This window comes from Gorilla gorilla, chromosome 3 (genome assembly GCF_029281585.2).
Source record: "Gorilla gorilla gorilla isolate KB3781 chromosome 3, NHGRI_mGorGor1-v2.1_pri, whole genome shotgun sequence".
Taxonomy (NCBI): domain Eukaryota; kingdom Metazoa; phylum Chordata; class Mammalia; order Primates; family Hominidae; genus Gorilla; species Gorilla gorilla.
The window spans coordinates 128,011,291-128,025,221 of NC_073227.2; the positions used below are offsets into that span (position 1 = coordinate 128,011,291).

Consider the following 13,931-nt stretch of genomic DNA (forward strand, 5'->3'; position numbering starts at 1 on the left):
AAGAAATACTCTATTGAAAATGTGGAAATAACCAGATAACAGGCATTTATGTCCACCTACCCATTCATTTACCCATTTCCACAAGGCACTCTCACTCGGGTGTACTGTCTGCTTTTTGAGTTTACTATTTCACTAATCTGAATAATTCTGTATCTATCTACCCTAATACAAAGACTTACATTATAATAGAGGGAAAAAAATACAGATAACTGAATTACCTCTAAAAGTTTATTTGCAATTTCTGAAAGAATGGACTTTAATCTTGTAGTCCTAAAACTAAATTTCCTTTAGTGCCTATTATAACTAATTTGAAACTCCTTAACTTTCTAAATATAAACAGATGATTTTTATCATAATTCTTATCAACAATGTTTTGCCTGAAATCTTCATAAAGTTTGTTTCTTTTCTCCTAAGCATTGTCTTACATTGGTATTTAATCAAATAAAAAACAAAACAAATTCATTAATTACATAAAAGCTGGCGCCGAGTAACATCCATTAATCAAACAAAAGACAACCTCATATGTGCATAATTAATAACTGTTTTCTCACTACATCAAATGCTATCACCTTTCCACAAAATTTTAATCACTTTCCAACGTATTACCATCAACTTAATTATTTTTGAACACAAACACAAAAAGTTAGAAAACTAAGGCAGTTTTAAAGCTTCCCCAGTTATTACTTATTAAGATTTGGTAACCCCCAAAAAATTCCAAGAAAATGAGCCACTCATGCAACTAATACAGAATTCATCTTTGGAAAATCTTAAGAGAACTGATGTAATTATTTAGCTTTTGAATGATTAAAAGAGAGACTTAAAGCAATACTACACAGTTATTTAACCAAACATCAAAGTTATCAAAGGCTTACCAGCACATCAGTCAACTACATACAGATGGGGTTTAGGGTCCTGCATGTGATTAAACCAACTGATCATGCAAAAAGACCACAGTAATGAAACATTTTGGCACAAGAAGTGTAAAAGAAAAGCTCATCTCTTTTTAGTTTGGTTTTCATAACTCATCAAAATGGAAATTCACCTAAGTTTTAAGCATTTAGCCATTAGCAGAATAATTTTATTTCCCTCTCCTTGCTCTCCCTTGCCACTATATCAGCAACTTAAGGAAGTTAATCCTAACGCTCAGAACAAGATTGTGTTCATAATCCCTTATACACAAACTAAATAAATCTCATGCTAGGGGAGAAGCAAAAGGTTTCTGGGCCCAGCATTTCACCTGACATTGTATGTTTTATAGATCTGCAGGAAGGCACTGCTACCCTTTTTTAGTGGTTTTAAAGTGGGGAGCTTTTAGAGGAACTACAAATTATAGGGCCTCTCCCCAGACTAAGTAAATTAGAATTTTTGACAATGGCCTACCATAAAAGGGCAGAACTGTACTCAAAACTTTTTTACTTCCCTTAATAATCAATTTATATTTTAAAGTTTTAATCACCTTTTGTGGTAAAACAGTTCAAGGTTTACTATATTTCTTTTTATTCTTTTTTTTTTCTTAAAAAAATTTTAAGGCATCCTTTTGGTAGAAAAGGTCCATTGGTAGAAAAAATCCTTTTATAACTCTCAGCACACCGCTTTTACAGCTGCACTTTTTAGACAGTGAAATCGTACTAGGTGTACATATATAGTATATATACACACATACATATAGATACATATTTCTTTTAAAGGCAAAAAAAATCCCACATGATTTAGAACTTTTTCTAAATGTTTACAAACCTAATTTTGTACAAGGGTAAAAATGTTCTAGTTTGTTGCAAATTTTTCTTTTGGTGTGGTTCAGAAGTATACTAGAATCTGGGCCACATTTCAGATCTTCAGAAAATATAAACTAGAATATCTTCCGTCTTGAATTATATAGGGAATAGTCAGGAGTCCTTTTACACTTGCCTTTTCTGTTCATTCACTCTCATAAGACTTTCCTGCATTTTAGCTACAGTTCATCACTCAGAAAAGTCTGCTGTCATCTAAAAGTATGCATTGTCTCCAGAATTATTTCTGTCATTAATGAGAAACCTAACATCTCCCAATCTCCACTGGTAATAATAGTATTTCTTTCTCCAGACAACTTATCATTTATTTCAAATAAATCAAATGACAACAAACTTTATATCCATTTTAGAAACAAGAGAATGTTGTTTTAATTTTTTAAAGGTTTCTTTTTCTCTTCTGTCCCCACTATTACAAAATGAGCCATAAAAATGAGGACACAGGGTCAGGGCTACATTATTCCTAAATGGGGAACCAACTATGAAGTATCATGGGAAAGGATGGCAGCTTTCAGACTAATGGTTACTAGGCCATAGTCAATTTCCAATTAGTACATGTCAGTAGAGCTGACACTGATAAAAATGTAAATTAAAAAAATTATCTGTTTTGCTTGTTGTATTATCTGTTTGCTTGCTGAATGTGGATTGTGATTTGTACTAAAAGAGCAGGTATACTAAATAAAGGTCAAGCACAAAACATTTCATATGTACAAGTACCTACTAAGGTGTAAAAATAACTAGGTGCTATAGATAATGCAAAGAGCTACACATTTTGGGCTAAGAGGGAATCACCCTGTCCACTGCCTTTATTCCAGAGACAAGGAAACAGGGCAGAGAAGACAGGACTCTCAAGTTATATAGCAAGGACAGGGCTATAACCCACAACTTCAGAGTTTACAGCTTCACACTACCACTTAAAACTTACAGAGTGTACTACCTATAGATGAAAGTTAATACGATCCTGTCGGTCAAAGAGAGACAGATACAAGGGGCCTCCAAAAGGTTCATGGAAAATGTTCATTATCAAAAACAACTATGCATGGATTTCCATTTTTCACCAAAATAAACTCACACTAACTGATTATAACATGTCTGAACAGGATCTAGTTTGAGGCACTAAGGAGGGTAAGACATCAGTTTGAAAAAGAGCCCCTATCAGGGCAATATGAGTTCTGCTAAAACTGAAGCAAGAACAAACATCAACTTTATGGTTAAGCTTGGGTAAAAGAATGGTGAAATCACTGATGCTTCAGCAATAGTTTATGGGGATAATGTTCCAAAGAAATCAGCAGTTTACATTTTAAGAAGGGACAAAATGATGTTGGAGATGATGCCCATAGTGGCAGACCACATAAATTTTCAAGGAAGAAATTAATCTTGCCCATGCCCAAGACCAACAATTTTGATAGTAGAAACAAAAGCCAACACCATAGACATCTCAATTGGTTTGGCTTACACGATTCTGACTGTAAAATTAAAGTTGAGCAAACTTTCCACTTGACTGGTGCCAAAACCACTACACCCAGATCAGCTGCAGACAAGAGCAAAGCTTTCAATGGACATTTTAAACAAGTGGGATCAAGATCCTGGTAAGAACTGAGGGAGAAGATCAAACGTGGCTTTACGAGCACAATCCTGAAAATAAAGCACAACCAAGCAATGACTACTAAGAGGCAGAAGTGGTCCAGTCAAAGCAAAAGTGAACCAGTCAAGAGCAAAGGTCGTGGAAACAGTTTTTTGGGATGCTCAAGGCATTTTGCTTGTTGACTTTCTGGAGGGCCAAAGAACAATAACATCTACTTATTATGAGAATGTTTTGAGAAAGTTAGCCAAATCTTTAGTGGAAAAATGCCCAGGAAAGCTTCACCAGAGAGTCCTTCTCCACCATGGCAATGCTCCTGCTCGTTCCTCTCATCCAACAAGGGCAATTTTACAGGAATTTCAATGGGACATTATTAGGCATCCACCTCTAAGGTCCTAATTTGGCTCTTTCTGGCTTCATTTCCTAATCTTAAAAAATCTTTAAGGGGCACCCATTTTTCTTCAGTCAAAAAAGACTACATTGACATGGTTAAATTCCCAGGACCCTTGGTTCTTTTTTATCCCTAGTCTCCAGATCTCCAGATACCCTCATCCTTCAGGAATGGATTAAATGACTGGTATCATCACTCACAAAAGTGTCCTGATCTTGATGGAGCTTATGTTAAGAAATAAAGTTTACATTTTTTATTTTTATGTTTTAATTCCATTTTCCACAAACTTTTTGAAGTCCCCTCACGTATGTTTGATATAGTTTGGCTCTGTGTCCCCACACAAATTCCATCTTGAATTATAATCCCCACATGTCAGGGGAGGAGCCCGGTGGAAGGTGATTAGATCATGGGTGCAGTTTCCCCCATGCTGTTTACAAGATAGTGAGTTCTCATAGATCTGACGGTTTAAAAGTGTGGCACTTCCCCGCTTTGTTCTCTTTCCTGTGGCCATGTAAATCGTGCTTTGCTTCTCCTTCACTCCCCAGCCATGCAGAACTGTGAGTCAATTAAACCTCTTTTGTTTACAAATTATCCAGTCTCATGTAGTTTTTTATAGCACTGTGAAAACGGACAAATACAATGTTCAATACTACCAATAATTTGTACTAAAAGCTTGGGGTTTTTTGCTCTTCCTAAGATCTTTGAAGACAGAAGTTGTGCTGTTAATGATTAAGACCACAGACTCTACAACCAGACTGCCTCGGTTCATCTGCTGAGCTGCCATTTACTAGTCCTGTGACCTTATACAAGCTACTTGGCCTTTGTATGCCTCTAGATACTCACCTATAAAATGGAGGTAACAGCACCTACTTCAGAGATTGTTGTGGAAAATACAAGTTGAGCACCCTAATCCACAATCCAAAATACTCCAAAATCTGAAAATTTTTGAGCACCAACATGACAAAAGTGGAAAATTCCATCTCTGACACCTTTGCTTTCTGATGGCTCAATGTACACAAATTGTTTCGTGCACAAAATTATGTAAAATATTGTATACAGTTACCTCCAGGCTATATATATAAGGTATATTTGAAACATAAATGGATTTCATGTTTAGAATTGAGTCCCATCCCCAAGGTACCTCATTCAAATATTCAAATATTCCAAAATCTGAAGGAATCCAAAATCAAAAACACTTCTGGCCCCAAGCATTTCATACAAGGGATACACAACCTGTAAATAATTTAATACTTGTAAATAATCAGGACATTGCCTGTCACATAGTGATTGCACAAATATTAGCTAAATTCTCTCTCCATACATAGACTCCCTGGGCTTACCAGAGTAAACATCACTAAGTCCTCAAACTACTTATGCTCAGTAAGCTATAGCAGACACAGTAGGCAGAGAAATAACAATATTGTCCTTACAGACTTCAAAACAAAATTCCTGAAACCATGAAACTAGATTCAAGTTTTATTTCTACTTCTAATTTCCAGAATGTTGGGAAATTAGTTTTCTGGGTTTACCTTTCTCTGACATGGGTACCACAAAACCTGTCATCAGTAAAGATTAGACAATAAGCTAAATCCCTGGGAGCAGCTAGACCACAAAGTACTTCAAAGATTTGTACAGAGAATGTAAGACTTACTGTTCAGAGTCATAGTAGTCCATACGCTTCTTTTTCTTGTTGTAAGCTGCAACTCGAAAGGGAACTATTTCCAAAGTGATTAAACCAGGGGCCATCGTCAGCACTTTGGCACCATGACTTGGCTCATAAAGATCCTTCCCTGTTTCTGGATGAGGCATGCCAGCAGGGTCTCGTCCAACAATGTAAAAGTTGGCTCCTGCAACCATCCGTGCTCTGCAATGCCACTGGACCTAGAATAAAAGTTTCATTTTAGATAACTTTGCTTTTATGACTATGTACTTAGAAATAGTAAGTGGATAATAAATGCATATGCTTTTTATAAAATCATTATCGGTAGGAAATCTCAACAAATTTAGATGTATCATCCTGGGAAGCCAGAAACAAAACTAACAAAAAACAAAAACAAACCTCCCCCAAACCAAAAGATTAAAAGCATATATCCACAAATATTTATGGATATATATGTATATATATTTATGTATTACTTATAAGATATATGTAAACATACATGTGTCTAGATGTTTGATTTTACACAACTACCAGATGCCATTTACACAGCTCAAAATCTAATATATGAGGTTAGAAGTCAGGATAATGGCTGATCCCTGGAGGGAGGCAACTGCAAGGAGCTTCTGGAATCATGGTAATGCTCTGTTTCTTGATCCAGTATCTGGGTGCTGGTAATTAGGGTGTGCTCACTGTAAAAGTTCATTGAGATATATACACACTTATAATTTATGAACTTTTCTGTATATTATACTTTAACAGGTTAAAAAAAAACCCTGTTGGACAAAAATGACATGTAAGTACTTACATAAACTCGTACTGAGAAAATCGTATAACTAATATATAACTAATCTTATAACATATGCCTAATACTAGCTAAAAAAAAAAAAAAAGATTGGTTGTGAGTAAACGGCCATGCTGCATCCAAAACTAGCCTTGAAGCCTCTAGTTTCAGACCTAGTAAGACCTATTATTTAAAAACAAAAATTAGTCTAATACCTAGAATAATGAAACTTTAGAATTTAAAGTGACAGTAAAAGATCATCTCTAGTTCAACATTCTCCTTAAAATTTGAAGAAAGTGAAGCCCCTGAAAGGTTAAATGACTGGCCAATAAAGTTTAGGATAAACTCAGGCCTAGAAATTTGGTCTTAGCTTCCTTTCAGTGTAAGGCTCCATTATTTAATAATTTATAAAACCATCACTGTTCCATATTAAAATAAGGTATAAATGATAACCACTACACATAAATAACCAAATCATCTTTTATTGTTTTGTTTTCATTTTCTCTCTCCTGGTAATTTCCTGCATACCAGGTACTTATCTATTTACCAACATAGTTCAGAAAGTGCAATAGTAAGAGGGCAATTCCATACCTCACACTTGAATTGTTCACCCTGAGGGGTTTCAACTTTTTAAGTTGTTTCTACTGATGTTTGCCTGCATGTTTTCAAACAGCATGCTTACACTTTGTTATGACTGTTTAATTTTACATAGTATATAACATAGACCTTATTTCCGCATCACTTAGACTTCCTACCATATTCGAGTATTTAATGAGGTTCTTATTCCCCAAAAGGTACAGTGATATCAACATTTTTGGTGAAATCAATATTCATCTGTAAAGTGAGGATTATAATAGTATTTATCTCACAGAAGTTTTAAGAAAATTAATAAATGAAACATGTGAGGTCTTAGAATAATACCTGGCACACAGTAAATATACAATAAATATTAGCCACTATTATCTCTATTTTAATCCCCTTTTTGTACAACTGTTTTTCCTAGAGTTAATGATTGCCTTGATTTTTTTCCACTTGCATAGTTTTGCCAGGTTTCTGTGTACATTGCTCTAACCTGCTTCATGAGCACATAGTTTAACATAATAATAAAACTGTGTGTGTATGTGTAAAGATAATGGAAAAAATACACAATTCAGGACAGAGATTATCTGGGGTGGGGGTTGGCGGATGATGGAAATGGCAGCGTAAGAATGGGATTGGTGGCTGGGCACAGTGGCTCATGCCTGTAATCCCAGCACTTTAGGAGGCTGAGGCGGGCAGATCACGAGGTCAGGAGATTGAGACCATCCTGGCTAACACGGTGAAACCCCATCTCTACTAAAAATACAAAAAATTAGCCGGGCGCGGTGGCGGGTGTCTGTAGTCACAGCTACTCGGGAGGCTGAGGCAGGAGAATGGTGTGAACCTGGGAGGCAGAGCTTGCAGTGAGCTGAGATAGAACCACTGCAGTCCGGCCTGGGTGAAAGAACGAGACTCCGTCTCAAAAAAAAAAAAAAAAAAAGAATGGGATTGGTAGGAGTACCTGCTAGATTATAAGTCATACTTATCAAATTAGCAGCAATTCTGTGTTGTTCATTAAATAGTCTGTTTATTGGTTTTGAGACAGGGTCTCACTCTGACACTCAGGCTGGAGTGCAGTGGTGCAAAAATGGCTTACTGCAGGTTCAGCCTCCCAGGCTCAGGCAATCCTCCCATCTCAGCCTCCCAAGCAGCTGGGACCACAGAGATGCGCCACCATGCCTGGCTATTTTTTATTTTTTGTAGAGACAAGGTCTTGCCATGTTCCCCAGGCTAGTCTTGAACTCCCGTGCTGAAATGACCCTCCCACCTCAGCCTTCCAAAGTGCTGGGATTACAGGTGTGAGCCACCGTGCCTGGCCATTAAATAGTTTTTAAAAATAACAAATACACACATAATCAAGATTAAAAAGAGCAATTAATTCAGGGGCTAATGACAAGGCATCACGTACCACAGATAATGATTAATCCAATTCTGTGCATCTGAGGTCCATGCAAGATATTTTTAGGAAGTAATATTAATTTACATTGCCACCATGTTTTACTTTTTCCAAGTAAATGGTGGAACATTTTATTAAGGTTCAAATTTACCAACAAAATTAACAAGATATGTTATCTACACATCATTTAAAATAAACCCAAAGAAATACATTTCTTAAAATATAGCTCATATTTTACCTAATTTGGTTCATAGGGTTCCTAACTCACATTGCTTAAATGTATTCCAAAGTATATGAACCATAAGGTTTTGTATACATTACTCAAGTTGGAAAAAAAATTAAAAGATGGCTAAATTTTGCAAAAAATATTCACAAGATCTAAAATTTCTACAATATTCTAGACATTTTTTTTTTTTTTTTTTTTTTTTGAGATGGAGTCTCGCTCTGTCGCCCAGGCTGGAGTGCAGTGGCACGATCTCGGCTCACTGCAAGCTCCGCCTCCTGGGTTCACACCATTCTCCTGCCTCAGCCTCCCGAGTAGCTGGGACTACAGGCACCCACCACCATGCCCAGCTAATTTTTTTGTATTTTTAGTAGAGACGGGGTTTCACCGTGTTAGCCAGGATGGTCTCGATCTCCTGACCTTGTGATCCGCCCGCCTTGGCCTCCCAAAGTGCCGGGATTACAGGCATGAGCCACCGCGCCTGGCCTATTCTAGACATATTTTTAAAGTTTTTTCTAAAATGTTTTATTTTTCCTTATTTTTTATATTCTATTAGCCTTGACTAAAACATGAATACACTTTTTTAGATAGACTTCATCAATTTCCAGTTCCCTGACCAAAGAAACCTACTGTTTGAAAAAGACAAGTTCCCTAAAGATGACTGCTAAAAACAAAAAGTGAGAGAAAAAACTCGAGGGAAAAAAATCTTAACTTTTACACTGTATTTTATTCCCAAGCATTAATATGGTATACGTTTGCTGATCTTTTTTCACTAGGGTACAGCTTAAAATAAACTAAAAGAATTAAAGAGAAAAATATTTCCACAAATACGATTCTTTTTGTCATCAACAAAGCCAAGAAGATGCTCATCCGACATGTCAATTCAATGACCTCTGTATTTAAAAGCAGGCCAATAATTAAAGGAAATAGGTGGAGCAAATACAGACTGCTTTCCTCTACATACTTCCAATCTCCTACAAACTGTTTTTATGATAAAGTGAGGCAATTATAGGAAACAAAAAGGAGAAACAATAGGATGTGACCAGTGAGTTAACATTTTAAAAATAAAACCACTTAAAAATAAATAAATAAATAAATAAATAAATAAATAAATAAAACCACTAACATAAATTTATATGCTGGTAATAACCTTACAGAAAGAATAATCTACATGCTGGGACCATGAAACTAAAAAATTATGTAATAAACATTACTTTATAAGACTTTAAAATATTCTTATCACCCGAAATAGCACAACAGTTGCATTTTCTGGAAGCTGTGGTGTTTCATGGACTTGGTGACATAGGTACACAGAGACCCCTGGCTTAGTAAGTGTGCTTCTCTGTTTATCTTGTCAGTCACAAACTTTCAAGCTTCCAGTATTTCAAAGTCAGTGACAAAGCAGGCATGTGAGTGCACAGTGATTACCTTTTTAAACAGTATTATACTACTTTGCTCTGCTTATGTGAAAGAAAACTGGGTATAAGATATCTGAAAGTCAAGATTTTGATAAAATGTCAAAAAACCCAAGCAATTTCAATTCCAGAAATATTGTGAGGCAAATATGCAAAAAAGGTTCATTTCGGGATTCATTACGCGTTGTCAAAAGACAGAGACTAACTCAAAGATCCTTCAATTGGGTGTTGTTATTGAATTAAATTCCTAAACAGCAGGGAACTGTGCCATCATTTAAAAAAAGATCAATATTTAAATTAACATAAGAAGATATTTATAATATAGGAAGGTTAAGAAGCAGTTTTACGATACAAAATACATAGTAGAAATGTTGGGGAGAAACGAAACAAACGTTCTAGGCCTTGATCTCTAACACAATCATCATGCCCTAGAGAATCTGATTTTGGAAAATCACTCGCTGAATTTGCTTACTAGTGAAACGACAGCAGAAGCGTGCAACTCAAGGAAGAGGAGGAATGAGAGTGATGAGAAGTATGAATTCTAAGAAACCAAAGGGGGTAACACTCTGGAGTGTAAGGCAGAGCTTAACACTCCGGAAACAGAATAATGAAATCCCTAGTGTGCACCTGATTCACCATGTGGTACAAAATTTCCACATCGCCTTGTTCGAGAAAATGAAAAAGCAGGGGAGGACAGGAGGACCAAATTCAAATAAATAATACTTAGCTTCCATAATTATCTCATTTCACCCTTAGATAGGGTTTCAGAATTGTCTTATCAAAATGGAAGGCAGAACATGGGCTACTAAAAATAAATAACTGTAATTAAAATAAACAGATTATTTGTTTCAAAATTTCCTTCCCAAAGACATTTGTGGAGCTAAGGTTTACTCAAATTTTTACTTAATCTCCATAGTGTGAGTCAAACAAGTAAGAATTAGTTAAGTTTACTATCCAATAGTGAGAATAGGAAAGTAGTTTCTGGTCCAAATTATAGCCAATGCTTTAAAAAAATTTATCTATGAAAATTTTAGTTCTATAATGGTTTCTCCTTGCCATCCATCATAGGTTAAGATACCACATGACTAATAAGTCAATGATCGCTGATGGATAAGAACCTCAGTTACTTACCTCCACACACATTTATAATATAAAATCCTTCAGAGTTAGAATTGTTCTAGATTAATCCCAATATGGCATGTTATTGAGAAGAGTTTCTTAACCTTTTAATTCATGCCCCTTTTTATAAACCTGAAAATCTCATTTGTTCCAAATCCATTTGAAAATACTGTCTATCACTTATCTCCCCACTTCCAAACCTGGCAAAGACTTTGGTAAATTTTATTTTCATTAGTTTCTAAAACAAAAACAAATTAAAAACCTACTTTTCAAATTTAATTACATTATAAAATTATAAAATGGACTACACTGCTTACATATAATACCACTACCACTAAACCATTCTCTCCCCACACCTGACGGTTGAGAAATTTCACTGTTCCAGAAATCTGGCAGATTAGATATATGATATTTTCAATTTTTCTGAATTAAAAATACTGAGAATAATGAATTGAACAATTAAAATTTAAGTCCTACTTAAGTGGCTTATTTCTTTATATCTTCACACCAAAATCTGCATTTATTTAAGTGTAATAAATTTTATTAAAGTCAATATTCCATAAGGCCAACTTTATATACTCAAAGTGTTTATAAAAGAACATCAGGCACAGAAACTATTTTTTTAGTAAATGTTTGAATATTATTTTCTAGACTGTCAAAAACATTGGTTGTGTTAATGCTATAAAAATTCTTTAGGAAGTCAAGTGCATTACCTAATTTTGCTGTGTAAAAAATCTATACCTTAATTAATCTCATGAGTTCCATATTAAAATATCCCTAATCTTAGTTGTACATTATCTAGCATTAATATGTTTTCTTGAAATTCCCAAATCATAGTGGCCTGCCTCTTGATTTTCCAGAGATAGGAATTATTTTAAACTCTTCAAGCTGACTGGAAGAATCTACACAGGCAAGTGAAAGGTGAGGCTCATCCTCCCATCATACAGATTCCTGATACTGTGGCTTTTGGTCTTGTTTGTATTAATAAAACTGATATTCTAAGTGTTTCAATGAAGTTCTATTACTCTGTACTGGTACTGAACAGTAGTCTCATGAGAGTCACATTTCTAGTTTGCAATGCAAAAATTATGAAATTTACTTGGACATTTCATTCTTCATCTTGTAGGAAAGAATTAAACATACCTTACAAAAACTCTCATACAATTTTAAGAGCTGAAAGGCAGTCTACATCATGGAGTCTGAATTCTTCATTTCGTATATGAGGCCCAATACAAGATACACAAAATTTCCCCAAAATTTCCTTTAAGGATAATCTCTCAATCTCCAAAAAGATATACCTCAAATGTAAGAGCTGCATTTTTTTCAGAACAACCAGCAACCAAACTAATTTTACTCTTGGACGTGACCTTGCCCTGGCTGAGCCCAGACCCCTAGTCAGGTGAGAACAGTATCAGCCCTCCCAGAGTGGGGGCTCAGAGTGGAGACAGCAAGCCTGGAAACGCTCAGCCTCCGCCTCCTCTTCCTGCCTCCCAAACCCAGGGACCCTCAAGAGGCTCTCTGCCCTCCCACTGATTATTATTCTAAGAAAACAGAGGAAGGCAACCATGATGATAAAGCACTGGAAAGTATTTCATGAGGTCCTTCATTAGGGTAAGAAGAAGAAATTAAAATAGGTAACACTTACCAAGCTCTTCCTAATATACCAGTCACTGTACAAAATGTTTTGTAAATATTATTTAATGTTTACAGCAAATCAATAAGATAGTTATTATTCCTGTTTTACAAATAAGAAAACAGGGACTTGGAGAATTCAAATAACATATCCTAGCTGCAAAATGAACTAGTGAAGGATCAAGTCTTTGGACCTGGGTCTGTGTGACCCCAAAACCCACACATTCCTATTCATACTGAGCTACTGACGCTGTGTCAAGGACATTTAGGGAGGAAACTGTATAGATTACCCAGCTGGGAAATCAGGAAAACCTGAAAAATCAGACTAACAGACAAATCTGAATTTGATACTGCTTTAGTAAGAAACAAGCAAGAACAAATTCTGAACTGAAACTCTATTAAGAGAAAAAAAATGACATTTTTTCCCTATGAAAAGCAACCCATAAACACCTGCAAAATCTGATGCTTCCTAATGAAATAAGTTCAGTTCTCAAGACATATATAAGCTAAAAGTATATAAAACAGACTACAGGGATCCCCAAAATTACTTTCAAAGTAAATCAACACACTCTAAATACATTTGTGGTACAGGTCCACAATTGCTTATCTAAAATTCTGAAATCTAAAACTCAGTTTTGTAACTCACTTGGTAGCAAAACCTGATCAAAACTGAGGAAGTTTCTACCAGCCTTTTTGCCGATCCTATTTGTGAGAAAAATCATTTACTTTGCTACAGGAATATTAATGTGCTTTAATATGGGGGTACCATCCCAGACCCATCAGGAGAAATAAGTAATACATAATCCTAAGGATTTTGGAAAAGAGACTGTGAACTGTGTCATACTACTCAATAAACTTTGGAACAAGATAAATGAGAAGACAAAATTATCAAAGACCCCCAAAGAGAGTCAAAGGTACAAGTAAAACTTAGGTGTCTATGGCTTGTATAATTAGACTCAGATCTCAAGAAGTAACGTCAGTTGCTAGAGCTCTTGGAAGTGTGTAGAGGGAAGAACAAGTTTATATCCTGACAGACACCCTACTCACTGCTCCAGATACTGGTGTAAAGCACAGACTAATTAAACAAGCACACTGGCATCCATGTCATAGTATGTTCTACTGTCCCTGGTGAAGGGTATCCACTCGCTTACACAGAATCAGTTTCTCTTAAAGACTCAATTAACAGTGCATGGGTAATTTTCATAGCAAAGGATAATCTCTACCTCCAACTGCATTTTCCCCCAAATTCAACTGATAAATGTCATTAAAACTTCATAAACCGAGGGTATAGCTGTTAGTAACATATATCCACATTCTCAAAAACATCTTACCTTTGACACTTTCATGTCACAGGTCTTAGAAAGCA

General features: G+C 35.7%; 1 protein-coding gene across 2 annotated transcripts in view; it reads right to left on the reverse strand.

Moving 5' to 3' along the window:
- The window catches only part of PAPSS1 (3'-phosphoadenosine 5'-phosphosulfate synthase 1), a 106,920-nt gene that overhangs the window by 12,560 nt on the left and 80,429 nt on the right, over positions 1 to 13,931 (reverse strand). For both annotated transcript variants that reach the window (XM_031010200.3, XM_004040246.5), the window contains exon 11: positions 5,412 to 5,641. In XM_031010200.3, the coding sequence (XP_030866060.2) occupies positions 5,412 to 5,641 (230 nt within the window). The remainder of the gene's footprint in view (positions 1 to 5,411; positions 5,642 to 13,931) is intronic.